Raw genomic sequence first — 18,671 nt, 5'->3', positions numbered from 1 at the left:
ATTGGTATTGTGTAAACAACCATCCCTTGCACCACTACCACAGAGAAGTCCAAGATGGAGGAAGAACTTCCTTCAGGAACAGACAACATAGTGACGGAATATAACACGTACGAGGACTTCTTAGACTCCCAGATTACGTCGCTGGATCTTTATTACCTGGAGGATGAGGAGCTAGCGAGACAACTGGTGGAGCTAGGCTACCGCGGCAGCGGGGAAGTCCTGAAGCGTGAGGAGTTCGAGGCTAGGAAACAAGCAGCAGAGGCCAGCAGACTGTCTAAACGCAGCCAGCAAAAGGTGACGTTGACGTTGATGTTACAGTTGGCATTTTGATAACTTTGTGAAAAAGCTAAGGTTTCTGTCCCAAGACTAGTCCACCTCTGGCGTCAACTCTAACTCATTCTCGAAATCTCAAATCATCTCCATAGTTGAGGTTCACGACATTACGGAGGGGGGGGGGGGGGGGGGGTTAAACGCAGTTAAACAGGTTAACTGTCCACCACTGAGCCTGGCAGGGCGTTCCAGCCACTGTTCAAACTGTGCGAGGGAAAAGAGAATATTTATGTTTCTCCAACGAAACATATTGTTTTTGTCAGGTTTCTTCTCCTTCTCCTCCTTCTCCTTCTTCTCCTGTCAAATCTTCAAATCGCTTCTTCTCGGTCGTCCGTCGACCAAATAAGCTGAAATTTGGTATGCAGGTAGAGTACGTGTATACCCCTAGACCCTTTTAAAATTTTTTTGATATAAGTTTTTAAAATGATTTTATGGAGGATTTTTGGTCATTTTCAGACAAAAGTCGCACATGATGGCCTCCAGTGCCGTGGTGTTGAAAGCTGAGGACCTGAAATTTGGTTTAGTTGTGCATTGGATATTTACCCAAAGGACCCCATAATTTTTTTTGCCATACACTACTTCAAAATGATTTATTTTGCAATTTTTGGATGCAATTTTTGGTTATTTTCTGTCGGGGCCAGCAAGAACTAGGTCATACTGTAACATAAGCCCTCCTACACTTCCCCTGATCTGGGACTTAAAACCAAGCAGATGTCAGGGGGTACCTCTAATAATGGTATTACAGAAAGTTATATGTACCTTATGTTACATGGTACGGATGTTATATTTGAGATGTAGGTACCTATAGGAAAGGTGACTACACCTGACAATTACTTATGCTAATGAGGACCTAATTCGCATAATGTATGCATAAAGTTGTATGTCCCTTACCGTAAATGCTGCGGATGTCATCTTTGAGATGTAGGTACCTTTAAGAAAGGCGAACACACCAGGCCATAAATTATGCTAATTAGGACCTAATTTGCATAATCGATGCATGAAGTTGTATGTCCCTTACCGTAAAAGCTGCAGATGTCAGATTTGAGATGTACGTACCGTTAGCAAAGGTGATCACACCTGGCCATTAATTATGCTAATGAGGACCTCATTTGCATAATGCATGGATAAACTTGTATTTCCCTTACCATGACAGCTGCGGATATCATCTTTAAGATGTAGGTACCATTAGGAAAGGTGAATGCACCTGGCCGAAAATTATGCTAATGAGGACCTCATTTGCATAATTTATGCAGAAACTTGTATTTCCCTTACCGTACAAGCTGCAGATGTCATATTTGAGATGTAGGTAGCTTTAGGAAAGGTGCACACGCCTGGCCATGACATATGCTAATGAGGACCTCACTTGCATAATTTATGCATGATGTTGTTTTCTCCTTACTGTTAAAGCTGCGGATGTCATCTTGAACATGTAGGTACATGTAGGAAAGGTGAAAGCACCTGGACATAACTTATGCTCATGAGGACCTCATTTGCATAAATTATGCAGAAACTTGGATTTGCCCAGGAGTTATTTTGGGACAGCCCACTTCTTGCATGAGGAGTATGGGGGAAACATCCTGAATTTGCTCTTAAAGCAAATGACGGCCAGTCTAGTTTGTAGTGAGTATGTGTATTACGCCTCCTCCTAGTAACGCCAGATTCCGAGACAACTCGGCCCCTGGGACAACTCGGCCCCTGGCCATTCAAGACAACTCAGCACCAAGCTCAGGACAACTCGGCTATACCCTCTCTGCTTCATCTCTACCAGTTTCTGTACAATTGTATATAGGGTGGTGGTCGAATTGAGATTGCTTGCATTATATAGACACCAATTAATGCAACTAATTCAAGTACCTGACTGAAATGTGCAGTCATTTCGTCAAACCTAAAAGTCCCCTATCATATTTCTTTTAAGCGTATCATAGGTAAATGTATTGTTTTCAGCGTGTTTAATGATTATTTACATGCGCATGCTACCCACAGAACTGGAGATCATAGGCCCGGCCACCAAGTTAGATTCAGATTAGATACCGGTAACATCTTACAGCATTGATTGACCACATTTCTTATCCTACCATATGGATAATGCTATCTATAACAGTTCCCTTTGTTCCAACAGGCATTGGCCAGCTCTGGAAAGGACTTAAAGAACCCTTTCCTCAAGTGTCTGGCACAGAGAGAAGAGGCCAATCGCAGCGGAAAGATGACAACTATCATATTCATCCGTGACAACAACGCTCGTGGTCAGGAGATCTCTGGTTACATCGACTATGCCCACCGGCTGAAGACAGAAGACTTTGAGCCGTATTTCTCGGGAAAGAAAAGGCTCCTTCCCCGGCCCTCTGATCTCAGCTTCTACAACTGGGAGACACAGACATCCACCTCCAACCCCACCCCAAACTACCAGGTCATTGCGGAGAGTGCGTCCGGTCTACTGTTTAAAAACAAACGTGATCGTAAAATCTTGAATGTTGATCCAAAGGCAGCCTCTCCTGGGGATAACTCTACGCGAACCGTGATTGAAAGTCCACAGTACACGCAAGTGGTCATCTATGACCACATCACTCGAAGAAAGACTTAAAACTCAACCAAAAACATTCTGAAGCTGTAACTTTAGTTCAGTGGTGGCTTTTTATTCCTCATCTGACCACTGTTTTATCCAGTAGATTATAAGTGTATATAGAGCTTACAGTTGAATAAAATAATGATACAATTTTCATTCAACACCAAGGGAAGAAGACCCACTCGTTTTACTGGACAAAGTTTTGCTGTCTAGAGTGATTTTGTCGTCTGTAAGATAGATTTTTGCTGTTCAAATATAACATTATGCTTTAGCTTGCATGTTAATGTTGGTTTAATTACATGTACATTCTGAAGCACTGGCAATGCAGGTTAAAGATATGTTTTCCAATACAAAATAAAGATGGGACAAACCCAATTTTCAATTGCACAGCTCATGACCCGCATGCCCCTTTTACGTAGAGCGTAATCAGCCGTTTTAATTTTACGTAGAGCGTTGTCGACCACTCCATAATTTAGTGTAGAGCGTAGGGGGGGCTTTCTGAATTTAGCGTAGAGCGTAGGGAGGCTTTCTGAATTTAGCGTATTACATGTACGTAGCCGGCCCTCCGAATTTAGCCTAGAGCGTTGTCGGGACCCCCCATGCAGGCCCTCATGAGTCCTTGTCAAGAAATGGACAATCCACCACTTATGTGATGTCAGATAGAACACATGGCTCGGTGAGAGGTGGGTCATAATTTTGCAGAGAGTTTATGGCATCCGGCATCTATGTTGAGGAATGGTTTCTTTGACTTCTCTTACAAACCAAATTTCAAGATTTTGGTGACGCCTGAGGGGCAAGACAAATTTTTACTATATTGTGTGCAGATTGCAAGAATTCTAGGAATTGTACAGGAATGTGAAAGTCCATGGGACGATAACTCAAGAATGCCTGGATGTATTGTCTTCATATTTGTAGGTAGGTAGGTCTGTGGGAGACCTTGTAATGATTGGATTTTGGGCCCCCTAGCGTCTTTCTATGGTACTGCAGGGGAACTTTCACTTTTCAAATCTCGTCTTCTGAACATGCTGTAGTTTTTTAATTAATTTTAATTTTTAAATGGTGGATAGCTCTTTGTTAGGAAAATATGTCCTGTAGATTTGGACCCCCTAGCGGCTTTTTTTGGAACTGCAGGAGCAGATTTTGACTCAAACTTTGAAAGAGAATAATGCAAGAAGGGGATGACGGATCATCATAATTTTTGGTGCGTAGATAGTGTAAGAGCCCATAGTGGACTCATCCCCCCTTCCGAGGAGGTCCCGGATATAGACGAGTAGAGAGATGAATAAAGACCTCATGGCATGAAGATGTCCTGTCTGTGAGTGCTCCTTGAGCTATCACCGGAGATTCACCTAGGGGTGGGGGACAGGCCAGAAATGGTCCGTTACACTGGTAGCAGCGGCGGGATCTGGACCTACGTGATCCCGGTAAGCCTGTCCCTCACCCCCGAAATGTAGCAAGACCTCTAGCAAGAGCGGAGGAAGAAAACTTTTGTCGTTGTTTTGAGACCGCCATGATGTGCGCGCCATGTGAGAAGCTCGAGCGCCTGCCGGCCGACTTCAACTCCCAACCGAGCACTACAATTGGACTGCAAGTTTTATTTGCTGTCAGCCTCTCCTAATCAACCTCTGCCAAGACCTGTCAATGACTCAGGTTTCCTTGGCATTCATGTGCCATCGGCTCAAAGCCTAGTCGGGCTCCCCGACACCCCGCCCCGTCAACCAGCCGGCCAGACCGACGGACCCGTCAGCGCTAAACACAACACGTGTCTCGTATCCCGGGCGGACTACAACACCGTTTGCAGAAGACTCCTTACATCATCTACAGAGGACTTTCATACAAACTTCTGATATAATCACGGTAGCTTTTGTTATTGGCAAAATTGAGGTAAAATTTGCAACTTTTGTATCACGCGTACATACGTGATCCTTTGATGTTACCCGACACCATGGGAAAGTGCCACCACGAAGTTTGTTGCCAGGCAACTGCACATACACAGGGAGTTTAGGTTTTGAAGCCTTTATTGTTGTTTCTTTCAAGTTTGTAGTAGTGGTAGCCTGAAATATGCCGATGGAACAGTTATATGGATGTGATAGAAATGTTAGATGATGTCAGTTATATGGATGTGATAGAAATGTTAGATGATGTCAGTTACATTGATGTGATAGAAATGTTAGATGATGTCAGTTATATTGATGTGATAGAGATGTTAGATTGAGTAACTGTAGAATTGTGGGACATTTTGAAGTTGACAGAGAAACATTCTCTCGTCTTCCACTCACTTTGATGTGTGTACAGTCCTTGACGGACAAGGGTACGGGACGCTCTGGTACACACTTATTGTGCTTCTCACGCCGCCCATGGCTTACCCCAGGGTCGCATACCGGCAGCTGAACCTACCCAGTCTTGTTCTTCTGCAGCACTGCATTCATCATGTAATTTTTTTTAAAAGTATATAACGTTTATCTTGGCAATATTGTTCGAAGTTCATTTCATTATGTTCTATTGTAAACTTCAGGAGAAGTTTTGTTTGTTCATAGGGGGGAAGAGTGTAAGAGCCCATAGTGGACTCATCCCCCCCCCCCCTTCCTGATATATATAGACTCTTCCAGGGACCTCCGAGGAGGTCCCGGATATAGACGAGTAGAGAGATGAATAAAGACCTCATGGAATGAAGATGTCCTGTCTGTGAGTGCTCCTTGAGCTATCACCGGAGATTCACATAGGCCTAGGGGCGGGGGACAGGCCAGAAATGGTCCGTTACAATAGCTTAAGTGATGATTTACATAAGCATATGCCAATTATGCAAATCAATATCTGATTTGCATAATTAACGAGGACAGTTTTCATACATTGGACAACTTGTGTTATTTTGGTAGAGAAGGTGATCGACTGATATGATTTATGCGAGGTCCTTATTTGCATGTGGGCTAAAAACAAAAAAGTTAACAGAGACCACCGTCGCCATGGCAACATCTTTTTATGTTGCCAATCTTGTTCCATTTGTCTTGTGAATCAGTACACTATTTACTATGCTCAGCCAATGGTCCTCCGGTATGAGTGATGCGGAAATCGTCGTCTGAAGCCTAAAGTCCCTATGCGCTGAAGCGACCGCCTTCAAGCGGGCGCCCTCTCCCGATCCAAGCAGAAACCTGTCGTGGGTCGGGTGGGAGGGTCGCTTCAAGCTCCAGACGTGGTCGGAGGACCATGGCCGAAGTGAACGAAGGGAACATAACGCTTAGCATTGTGGGGGTGATGACGTCATCCCTGCTGACCAATGGCCGAGCACAATAAACAGTACACTATTTACTATGCTCAGCCAATGGTCCTCCGGTATGAGTGATGCGGAAATCGTCGTCTTCCACCTTCGCCTTCTCTGGCTATCCGCCCTTACCTTTATTCCCTATTACCAAATCTCCTATTACACCTAGCCGCCTTCCTACCCATCTCTCATCTTTGACTTACCACTCTCTTTCTCTCCTAATACCCTCTCCTGTTTTACCCACTCTCATCTCACCCACTCTCATCTCACTCACTCTCATCTCACCCACTCTCATTGTACTCACTCTCATTGTACCCATCCTCATTGTACCCATCCTCATTGTACCCACTCTCATCTTACCCCTCTCATCTCACCCATTCTCATCTCACCCACTCTCAATTCACCCATTCTCACTGTACCCACTATCATTGTACCCATTCTCATCTAACTCACTCTCATCTTACCCACACTTGTGTAACCCCTCTCTCATCCTGTTCCCACACTATTCCACTCATGTCTAACCCCCTTCTGCTCTTTCTTACCCGCCACCCCCTTCTCATGCTACTTCATTCTTCAGCTTGCGAGCTAATCCCAATAAAGTACACTTCGTTTTTTCTCCGTTCGCGAAGGGGCGAGTTTCCGTACATGGTTCAAAATTTTCCAGGGTCAGGTCGGCGCCGCAACAATTATGATTTTTCTGACTCGTTGTCAGCTTCCCTCTCGGTGCGACATTCTGATACAGCCAAAGGCAAATCACTTATACAGACGGTAAACAAGCATTGCCTTTGCTTCTTAACAGCTGTCTTGAGGGACACCACATTCCAATCCAAAGAGTTCAGAAACCTACCTTTGAAATGTGCAACCTGCGTTCGTTCTTGGAGAACTTCGAAACCACAATAAAAACCTTGCAGAAAACCGTCGGATTCGAGTTAACAGGGAGACTGTGATCAACAAGACTGCCTGCTACACCAAAACAATGTATACGAGTACTCCTGTCCTCGGTCCACGGTTGGACTTGGAGACCATTCCATTCTCTCAGTTGTGGCCGAACGGCTAGATCGAAAGATACGGTGGGAGATTGACAACCAATCCATTTGCAGATTGCGAGAAAATCATGGACCATACTACCTAGTTCTGTGCCCGATACCAGGGGTAACCGAAGTTTGAATGAACGGCTGTCTTCAACGTCACCGGTGGTCCACAAGTTCTAAGTAGCGGCCGAACTTCTGCCCCTTTCCATGACTGGGTATTAAACCCTGGTAAACTGTGACTGATTGAGGATTTTGACCTACAAATGACACCATGTACCGTGCCGGAAATCTCATAAATCTATTAACCGTCTGGTCCATATTACCTGTACCTAACATCGGCACGTCTCATAGGCAGCTTCGGAAAGATACCCCTACTAGATATGTAGAATATCGACTGACCTTCTTTTCCCGACAAACAAATTCTATCTATTAACTCCTCACAGATGGATACAGCGTTTCGACCCAATGCGATTTACCATAGCATCCGAAACCCTAACGTAATGACCTAATTACGTGCAGGAGCAGTTTACGTCCAGTTTGGGTCATGTCTACATGTCACGGTGTATTATGCCAAAGCCTGCTCTCATGAGCAACAAAGAACGTCATAAATATGATCCTTAGCCATCTCTCCCTTTTATACAAAACAATGAAAAAAAGATTTACGTCCAGCGATATAATAGAATAAGCTCCTGAACCAGTAACAACAAGTTGCACGGAAGCGTCATGCATGACGTATTTTATGTGTAATTCGACACCGCGTACTTCATGATGTGTTTCTAACTTACACGATATCTAGTATATTTTAAAAATAGCTGACGTTAAACCTTTCTTTAACATTCAGACTATCCATGGTGATTCGAGGTTTGAAACTCTTGCCAGTTTTAGGAAGGTTTGATACAACCTGGCGACCCCCGCTCAGATGATACATCTTTTAACGGCATAACCCATGGCCATACGTTTATCACGTGAACGCCACGTGCTGCTGATGTCGGGGAGATTCACAACACAAACAATTGCGTAACCCAGTATAACTGCATGCTCGCACGGCGTTAAACAGGCGGAGAAAAACTTACAGACCATGCATTTTCTTGTTAAAATAGCTGATATCTCTGCCCCTTATTTTAACATTTGGCTCTGTCCGCGCGGTTTTAAGATAAGTAGCGTTTCCAATAAATCGGACGTTAATTGGTCATAGTACGTTAGATGGTACTACATTTTTTTTTTTTTTCAAAATCACCCTGTCGTTCTCCTGAACAACAGTGGTGCCCACGTATGAGAAGGTTCCTGATTCCTGTCAGCCGGCTGGTGTTGTGCTTACACGGTCAGTCATGCATAACCTTTATTTTACTCCTGTTGTCTGGCACGCCTTCCCGCTGCACCCACGAGCTCCTGCTGCCTCCGCAGCCAACGCAGACGACCACGTCGGGAGACTGGATCTTCTCTCATGAGCCTCTGTATCATCTCCCCTATGACACTCCTGCTCTTCACGTCTGCCGTCGGAGGACACCTCGCGTCTGGATAGCCTTGCTTGCGTCTCCCTGGGATGTGGTACCGTGGCACTGCCGATTCCGTCTTCCCAACACACCTTTTGATCTCCTCCAACTCATTCCCGTGACTCTCCTGCGTTGTTACCGAACGTGCCTTACCTGAGACGACGCCCCCTCCTTAGTTATTGCCAACTACCACCGGGTAGAGTGTGCTCATCACCCCGAAGTCTACCCGTACCTCTCTCGCGTTCCCATCCACTTCAAGCTCTGCCCTGGCTGTAGGAATCGTAGCGACGGTTCCATTGGCCTGCCTAAGCTATATAGCGTCCTTAAGCGTGCCTCCCTCGCTGCGAACTTCTTGTTGACAAATGACAAGTATCCTTGAATTACCCATTAACCGCCCCCTACCGCTGTACCTACTGCCTTCCCCCGAGATTCCATCCGCGTCCCAGGGTCGGGCTCTCCCCTGCACAAACACACTCTGTGCGACCTGCTCTTCTTAGAGGACTCTCTCTTCGAGGTTGGGCAGTCTGCTTTAGATGACCTAAGACTCGTAGCGGTGGTAACACGTCCCGTGAAAACCTCCCTCAAGCTCCATGAAGCCACCGTAGCCGCTATCATCGGCATCCTGGCGGGCATACCCTCTCCTGAACTTGGTGAGTTGCATGGCCGAACACCTTCCGCCAGACTTCTATCGTGCGCGATCAGGTACTGGTCGGTCACCTTATGTCCAATCTCCTCTAGCGACTCCTCTCACGGAGCCACATCTTTCGATCCCTAGGACATGAGTCAAGGAGCTGCTAATGGACCATCTTAGCACACGTCGCTTGATGCGTCTTCGGCGTCTCGTACAGTCCAAGCCACCCGTCTAGTAGATAGCTGCCAGGTACATGTATCGGTCAGAACCTACACCCTCGGAGGCTCCTGAGAGAATTCCGTTCTAAACACCCTTCGGAACCCGTCCTCCGTCAACGCGTACCTCTTAGCACGGCCTGTTTGACCCTTCGGAACCTTTCGACTTGAGACTGGAAAGTCTCGACATAAGCAAGCAAGCAAGCCTGGCCTCGTCGTAGTATTCGGCATCGGCACCCGGATATCCATAACGCCTTTCCCGTCACCACAGCGCAGAACGCGGACGCCCAGCTGACCATTTCCCACTTGTTGGCCCACGCCACGCAACTTCAGAGCTCCAATCTCCAGCTCATGCTTTCTCTGAGAATCCGAGGCTTTCCCTTGCTCGTTCATCCCTCTCAAGTGCCTGCTGTGTTTCAACGAACTTGCTGATTCCCGGCCCTTTTTAAACCTTGGCCTGTGCTATGGGTTGATCCATGACTACACAACACATGCTAGGGCCCTAACTACTACAGAAATGTACTCTCCCCAGTACAACATCTGGTGCTATCCCCAGTAACAGAAGCCAGGTGGAGCCACCAACAACCCCCCTGTCACTATACTGAACAATCCCCACCTGATGAATTAGATACAAGGAGACGTCCAGAACTATAGAACACTGTGGGCTTTCTGATCTGGCCTGACTGGACTACAAAACATACCGTAACGCTTATACAAACAGGAATGAATGTCCACCTTGACGGTCACCATTACTGCTATCTGCAACTCTTGAACTCAGCTCAGAAAGCGAAAAATGACAGAAAAAAAGGTTGTGCCCCAACTGTTACTTAGCCGCCACTGCTTGTTGTAAAGCCTTTCCTCTTGCCATGCTAACTCAGCTTGACGATAATTAATTTTTCCCCACTGTCCTACACCTTGACCGTCAAGTACCCGCAACGATCACGACAGCCACATAGGAATATATTGCACAGATTCATCCTCTCGGGTGGGATAGTCATTTTGAGTCTATCTACTCATGTAATCCTCCGCTACAGTGCAGAAGGCGTCCCCCATGTTCCCAAACATTTCCTCTTTCTCCTAATCTCTCAAACCTTTCTCCCTTTCCGTCATCGTATTAGCTGCCGTCCTGCAGTGCCGCACTCCTGATCTATTCAACGGTCGGCAGGAAGATGAAAATGACAGGCGTAACATACTGGGGTAGTGCCTGCTCCTACTCCCACTCCAAAATATTCGTTTCCCCAACCACTTGCTTCTTGCAAATCCTTATCTCTTACCGTGCTACTCAACTTGAAGATAATCAGTTTCCCCTTCTGGCCTATTAACCTTGACAGTCACATGTACCCCGATCACAACAATCCTACCGACCCATAGGGATATCTAGTACAAATTCATCCTCTCGTGAGGGATAGTCCTGCCTTCCAGGTGGGAACTTCACAACACCTTGTTCAGACCGCTCAGGCTTGTCCTCCTGGTCCGACACAACCTGTTACCTCGGACTCTAAGCATGTACTGTCCCCTGTCGAGACACTTTCCCGTCCTGAACCAAAAGCTTGGTCGGACCATACCATTCTGAGCAACTGCCCCGTTCAGCATTTCTGATCTTATTGTCGCATAAGGTCACTGGTAAGCTAAGCCGTCGTCACGTGGGTTCCAAGACGTGATAAAAAAGTGACCCGAAGGTGACGTGTCATCAGCGACGTCATCCTCATGGCACAAGAAAGGGGAGATCCCTTATTGTCACATCATGACGCGGCTCTCTGCGCACTCGCGCAGACGACTCGGCCTCAGAGAACGCCCTTCTTCTGGCAGCCGCTGGGGCTGACGGAAGTTTCAGCTGAACGTCCCATGGATAACTGTGGGTGTGTCCCAAAACTAGGCGATACTGGATTTCTTCCAAAAACAAAATTTTTCCTTGGGAATGCCCCACAAACTCCTGAGGCATTCCTTTCCTTTGCTGTGCCTGCCTATGCCGTGATCCGGTCAAAAAGTGTGTTGGGGTTCTCTAAAACCAACTTCTCTAGTATGACGTCCGTCGCTGCAAGGTTACGGTCACACATGCCAATGGATGCCAATTAACTAGGATGTTTAGCCTCCTGCTGAACTCCATGCCTTCCACTGAAATTCCACCACCCATATCTACCGTGATCCGTACGGGGGTACCGTACCCCAGGCCATCCGTAACTCCATGACTGCCTTGACTATACCTCGACTACTTCCTTGCCCTGGGCTTATTTCCTCACGATCCTTACCCCAGTCAAGCGCGAGAACCCGTCCACCAAAAGCCACAGGACTGTGCGATTCCCGCTTCTTGATGACCATCGCCACAACCTGATCGACATTGTTGACTTTGGCCAAGCTGCTACTGGCCGAGCAACCCCCGTTTTGAAGCACTTACGGATAACCCAGCTTCGACAAATGAAATCTCCTACAGAATAGAGGCATAATGGCTTCTTCGTGCATCTGCACCTTATGACCAACTGCGTCACGTACTTTCCCACGTCTGAAGGCGCGAATTGCCAGTGAGGATATACCAGTTTCTTTCTTTCTTATGCCACATCTCCTAGGTCTACGGCAACAGCTCACCAATCTTAACGAGATAACTTACACCGTAACGCCCTGAGGTGGTCAGGTTTAGGTTGCGACTCTTCCAAAGATGGTATCCCTATCCTCACGTGTGCGTTACACAACCTCCGCTCTCCTCATGGCATCGAGTGAGAAAAAGGGGTGAGGAACGCCACTGTCCTCCACACTCGTCACAAATTACAGCCTCTTTGCCCGCCGTCCTCGCCGGGCTGTTGGACTTACTCAGGGAGGGTAGCTTCTCTCCCCCTCACAACTTGAACACATACTTGAATTCTTCTTAGACATATACGTGAAGTCTTCCCTCCAAAACCGACCGATATTCCTTCGTCCGTGACAACGAAAAAATTAGAAGACGTACCGGCGGAATTTAGAACGATGCAACCTGATGCCTCGCCAAAAAGCTCTGACGTCATACACGTTGAGGCACCTGTAAACCCAAGCTGCAACCTGGGTATCTTCTAACTCCCTTTCATTTCCGTCACATGACCCTTTTGCCACCTAGCGCTGGGGAATTTAAAAACGCATGTCGAAAGGATCAGCGGCAGCGTACAAAATTTCTCTGGGGTCGGACGACCCCTACAGATTATGGTCAGCAAAACTGCTGACTCGCGACACTGGACGCCCTGTAGACAGTTCACGTCAGCACCGATTCCTCGGACCGTCCCACATCCATTGGCATCCCGTCGCATTGGACGACGACCCACTGTGCTCCGACACGAGTTAGCTACGCGGTTTCTAAGTCGAGCCAGCCCCCCTCGGCATCTCGTCGTCCTGCGTAACGTCACACCGTACTCAAACAAAGGGCTGTCAAGAATTCTCGGATAGTTCAGCTTCCCGCGGCATCCCATCGCCCTGGGTAACGTTACCCTGCACTCACACAGAAGCTGAACATCATACCTCGGACTATCCAGCTTCCCGCAGCACCCTATCGCACTGGATACGTCACACATCACCCGTAATATCTCGAATCCATCTTGCCACGGCACCCCATCGCACTGGACAACATCAAATCTCACTCGTCAAATCTCGAATCCAGCTTCCCGCGGCACCCCATCGCACTGGATAACATCAAACCTCACTCGTCAAATCTCGAATCCAGCTTTCCGCGGCACTCCATCGCAATGGACAACGTCACACATTACTCGTAAAGTCTCGGATCCAACTTTCCGCGGCACACCATCGCATTGGATAACGTCACACATTACTCGTAAAGTCTCGAATCCAGCTTTTCCGCGGCACCCCATCGCGATAGATAACGTCACACATTACTCATAATAATCTCGGTCCAGCCTCCCGCGGCACTCCATCGCACTGGATAACGTCACACATTACTCAAAATAATCTTGGTCCAACTCTCCGCGGCACTGGGTAACATCAAACATCACTCGACAACTCTCGAATCCAGCTTTTCCGCGGCACTCCGTCGCCCTAGATAACGTCACACATTACTCGTAAAATCTCGGATCCAACTTTCCGCGGCACCCCATCGCAATGGATAACGTCACACATTACTCATAATAATCTCGGTCCAGCTTCCCGCGGCACTCCATCGCACTGGATAACGTCACACATTACTCAAAATAATCTCGGTCCAACTCTCCGCGGCACTGGGTAACATCAAACATCACTCGACAACTCTCGAGTCCAGCTTCCCGCGGCACCCCATAGCACTGGATAACGTCACACATAACTCGTAAAATAGTAGAAACGTCACAAATTACTCGTAAAATCTCGAATCCAGCTTCCCGCGGCACCCCATCGCACTGGATAACGTCACACATAACTCGTAAAATAGTAGAAACGTCACAAATTACTCGTAAAATCTCGAATCCAGCTTCCCGCGGCACCCCATCGCACTGGATAACGTCACACATTACTCCTAATAATCTCGGTCCAGCTTCCCGCGGCGTCCCATCGCACTGAATAACGTCACAAATTACTCGTAAAATCTCGGATCCAACTTTCCGCGGCACCCCATCGCACTGGATAACGTCACACATTACTCGTAAAATAGTAGAAGCGTCACACATTACTCGTAAATCTCGAATCCAGCTTCCTGCGGCACCCCATCGCACTGGATAACGTCACACATTACTCGTAAATAGTAGAAACGTCACACATTACTCGTAAATCTCGAATCTAGCTTCCCGCGGCACCCCATCGCACTGGATAACGTCACACATTACTCGCGTAATAAAAATCGTTAAACGTCGCGTAATAACAAACGTCAAACGTTACAAATACTCAAAACGGTTAACAGCAACTTTCACAAACTACCAGAAAGGAGGAAGAAAACCTGCATCGCCGGTCGCAATCCTCTGTGGGCTACCGCGCACGTGTGTCTGGGCCGGGCAGGGATGTTCCTAGATCCTCAGGTCCTTCGCCCCTCCTGCTTTTGACGTTTGTAGGTCCGGAGGCGACACGCTATTCCCCGCTGCACTGGAAACGTCATCACCAGGAAGGGAGAGCCAGGAAGTCTATGTATAAACACAAAACGAGACATAAGGACCAGAACTAGATGGGCTCCCGGAAAATTTCCTGGCCCCAGACGTACAATGGTCCACCAACATACGCACGATTCACCCTGCCCGGCCCCCACATGCCAGCAAGTGACGTTACGTGGGGTAACCGGAGCTCACATACACTTCAACAACTGTTTCTCTCGTGTTTCCCAACCACGGAAAAAGCAACAATGAAATTCTCACATTCCAACCTCGTACACACAGCCGCTGCACTCACGCACCACAATGCATAACAAAGCAACACACCTAATTAAATCAGGAGAATGCACGTGCCGCCCAGCTGGGGTACGCCACGCTCTTTTCCTGTCAAAGCACGAGAAACAAGAAAATGGCGAACAAATATCAAACTACCCTAAACTCGACGCCCGACCACGCTGGAATTGGGAACCCCTGGCCTTTCCCCGCGGAGGATGGCGATGGATTCTCTTTCGCCCGTGCCAGACGCCCTGGTCGCGGCCATCTTCCAAACTCAGGCCAGCAGCCGTCTCAACACCAAGTAGCACTATCCCCACCTGAAAAAATCTAACTTGAAGGGCACAAAACAAAAATAACGCAACAATCGTCTAGCTCCCGGCCTGTAACACTTGTCAACGCTAGTAGGAAACACAGCCGGAATTCCTACACGGAGGATGGCACCGGATTCGTACCCTGAAATAAAACACTCTCAAAAAGACGTTGTCTTGCCTCCTCCGAGTCTCGCACGCCGTATCGAGCCAAAGCTCTGTTCACACCTAGAGCGGTAAAACTCACAAGAACACGAACACAAACATACATCAGAGGACGCAGACAAAGAAAATTGAGAGTCCCGCTCAAGTCAGGTCGAAAATTCACACGTGTGGCGAGAAGACGTGGCACGCCGCAGACAAATCTGCCCCTGCAATACGTCTCAAAACAAATTCCAATTAGGGCATAATAAAAACACGCGTCCACACATGAGCTAGCTTACAGCAAACCTTCCGGGGGACCACGTCCCCCCGACGCAAACCAAACGACCGCCCCGACACACCAGGTCACCGCTGCGGGAGTCCACTGTCACATCTCCCGCCGGCCTCCCGAACTTCTTACGGCAGGTTTCTGTCTTGGTCGGGGGTAGAGCAAGAGGTCCGACGTGTAGAAGGAGCATGGCCGAAGTGAACGAAGGGAACATAACGCTTAGCATTGTGGGGGTGATGACGTCATCCCTGCTGACCAATGGCCGAGCACAATAAACAGTGTATGTGTTGTGATTCTCACTGTTGTTGATCTGTCAAATATGTTTGGTCCCATCTTTAGATTTATTGACCTTTAAATTGCACCATGTAAACCTGATTCAGAATACATTGTGCATGATGCATGAAATTTGAGCACTGTAAGCTTTCTGCTGAAGTTTAACTATGAAATATAAAACTTAAAACAATATGGTGTATGGAATCTGAAAGATTATTTTAATTTATCTTTTACGGTGTTTCAGGAATGCGCCAAACAGTATATTATGTGGCTATTTGACAAATAGTTCGGGAATTCCTTGAATCTATATGTGGAATGCTCCACACATGCGTAGTTAATGCTACTTGATCACCTTAATCCGCAGAGTGATATAAAACCTTGATCCAACATCAATATGATTTAACTGCAACATCAATAATACTACCAGAGATGCAAACTTGACAGACTAACGTATTCAAAACACTGTATGAAAAGCATCGATAACCCTGCATTGGAAGACAGCGGAATAAAAATTGAATGGAACAGACTGGCCTCGTCATGGGAGGATTCAAACTACGGTGTTCATTGGCTGGAACAAAGTTTTTTTTGCGACGTAGCCGTGTGGAACTCGACAGCCGTTTTGTCGTAATCTTTTGTGTGCTTAGACAGGCTTATAGCACTCGAGCTCTCTTTCAAATAGATTTTCCTGAATATGAACAGCCCAATTCGGAATTTATTCGAATAGATTCAATGCAACTCTCGGGGTTTATTGGGGTGAATTGAATCGAATTGACCAGCAGTGTCCTGTAGGTGTGGCCGTCCAATTTGGCTCAATGCGAATACATTGTAGCTCTGACGTCACGAAATCTGGAAAAAAACTTCATAATCCAAATCATACAGTCCCAAAGCCAACGGGTTTCTGTAAAAACCGGGCCCCGCCAGTGCCCCGCGGGGGGCCCCGCGGACGAAAAACGTTTTCGGAGAGTCTTGGCTTCCGGCTTGCTTCACTGTGACACGATGTGACACGAATACACACAAGTATGCAGTGTACATTAGACAAGGTCAAGGATATTACCTATCAAGTATGAATAGAAAACACGTAGTAACCTGGGTTTTCCATGTTTACTAACACAATAATACGCTGAGTGGTGAGTGGAAGAAGCGCAGTCTTTAATTCATAGCGAATGTTACAACCCGCAAAATTGCCTTCGCGCAACGGGAGCTAAATCTTGGCATTCACTGTGACCATGCAAATATAACCTCCTTGGACCATGTGACAACGGTGGAGGCGATTTGAGCGACGTTCATGTTCGCGTCGCCTGTACCAAGGACATGTTATGACCTTGCCTGTACAAAGGCAGTAGCTTTGCAGTTCAGATCATTGAAGCCATAGAACGTTGATGTCTGTTATCTCCAAGCAGATCTCCACGGTGCCAAAATCGTACAAGCTAGCCAGAGAACCTCCAGTCAGCCAGAGAAGTTGTCAGGCTCCGTCTTTGCAACCGTTGGGTCTGCTTGGACACTAGATGTCAGAACTGCCGTGCACTGACCTCATTCCTTTGTTATTTATAACGGGGCGGAGTTAATGATAATAAACTCTTTGAAATCTCGCCGCCCGGCCGATGGGTGTGTCCCTGACCGTGCGTTGCGATTGGCACGCTGGCAGGCCGGCGCCAATTTTCTGGTGGTGCGCGTGCCGTTGGCATGGCAACGCGGCGACGAAACCACCCATGCACGAAGTGTATCATGACCAAACCGGCGTAAACAAGGCCCGATTACGGCGTAAAGAACCTTCGAATTATGCTTTGCCCGTTCTCTTTAATATACATAAAAAGGAAGCCATGATCTCTACTGTTTTGTTTTCGCTGTAGGCGGCCGATTCTTCAGCCCGAGTCCCTAAGGCAATGCGCGACATGTTCGCCACTACATGACGAATTTGACATATTCGGCGAACGATCTTCACAAACAGTGTTGGCTCTTTGTGCGTTTCTCGCGGTACCGAAGGGAGGATCCGGAGCTACGCATAATTCTATAGAACAGTTCTGCCCTGCTGGACGTGAACCGCTGGTAGGTCGAGAGGCAGCAACAGTGGAGTGGGTGCCGTTGAGTGTGCTGTGGGGTTCATTTTAGTGATATCGATGGGACATTCTGGCTTATTACAGCATGTACTAGATTTTTATTACAGACATTGTTGCCACCCCCCGCGGGGGGCCCCGTGGTTTCAGGGTGCCCCGCGGGGCCCTGGTTCAAGTTTACAGAAACCCAAAGCCAACATATTCTTACACCACACAGCACAGTTTATACTTGGATTTCTCTCACATGCAGCGTTCTACCGGGTCTTGAAGAATTCTGGCCGTACTACTTTATGTACCACGTCATAGACCAGGGTCGCGAATAAAAACTGTATTCTGCGACCATAGATTTTGCCGCACGTACGTATGCATAATGAGATCAGGAAAAATCAGTCTAAAAATGCACGTCTTAATTAAGTGCCTGCCTCATTAGATCTATTCGATAATTGGCATGCAAGGCTCTATTTGAGGCACGGTCATGCATTGCTTTTTTACATCCGCCAATGAAGTTATAAAATGGGCAGCGTTAGAGTGTATGCGTGTGTCTGTCCGTCTGTCTGTCTGTCTGTCTATTAGAGTGTCTGCCACATTGTGACCTTCTGATTTTTGACATTTAACGTGTTAATTTAGTTAACTATCTAGTAGGTCTTTTCAGTAAGCGAGACCCGAGGCATACTTCATCGATTATGTGATTTGTTGTTTGATTACAAACGTCATACATTTAAACCGTAGCCATGTTAGCTCCAAACAACCCAAACAAAAGATGCTTTTATTCTTGCCACTTCAG

General features: G+C 47.2%; 1 protein-coding gene across 1 annotated transcript; it reads left to right on the top strand.

Moving 5' to 3' along the window:
* The first annotated feature begins 7 nt into the window (after positions 1-7).
* On the top strand, positions 8-5,566 carry LOC136448503 (cilia- and flagella-associated protein 299-like). Its single transcript, XM_066448086.1, has 2 exons — positions 8-294; positions 2,450-5,566. The coding sequence occupies exons 1-2, from the start codon at positions 55-57 to the stop codon at positions 2,909-2,911; spliced, it is 702 nt and encodes a 233-aa protein (XP_066304183.1). The 5' UTR covers positions 8-54; the 3' UTR covers positions 2,912-5,566.
* Positions 5,567-18,671: the final 13,105 nt, after the last annotated feature.

This window comes from Branchiostoma lanceolatum, chromosome 14, assembly GCF_035083965.1.
Source record: "Branchiostoma lanceolatum isolate klBraLanc5 chromosome 14, klBraLanc5.hap2, whole genome shotgun sequence".
NCBI lineage: Eukaryota > Metazoa > Chordata > Leptocardii > Amphioxiformes > Branchiostomatidae > Branchiostoma > Branchiostoma lanceolatum.
Note: the sequence above shows the minus strand (reverse complement) of the source record. Positions and strands in the feature narration are given on the sequence as shown.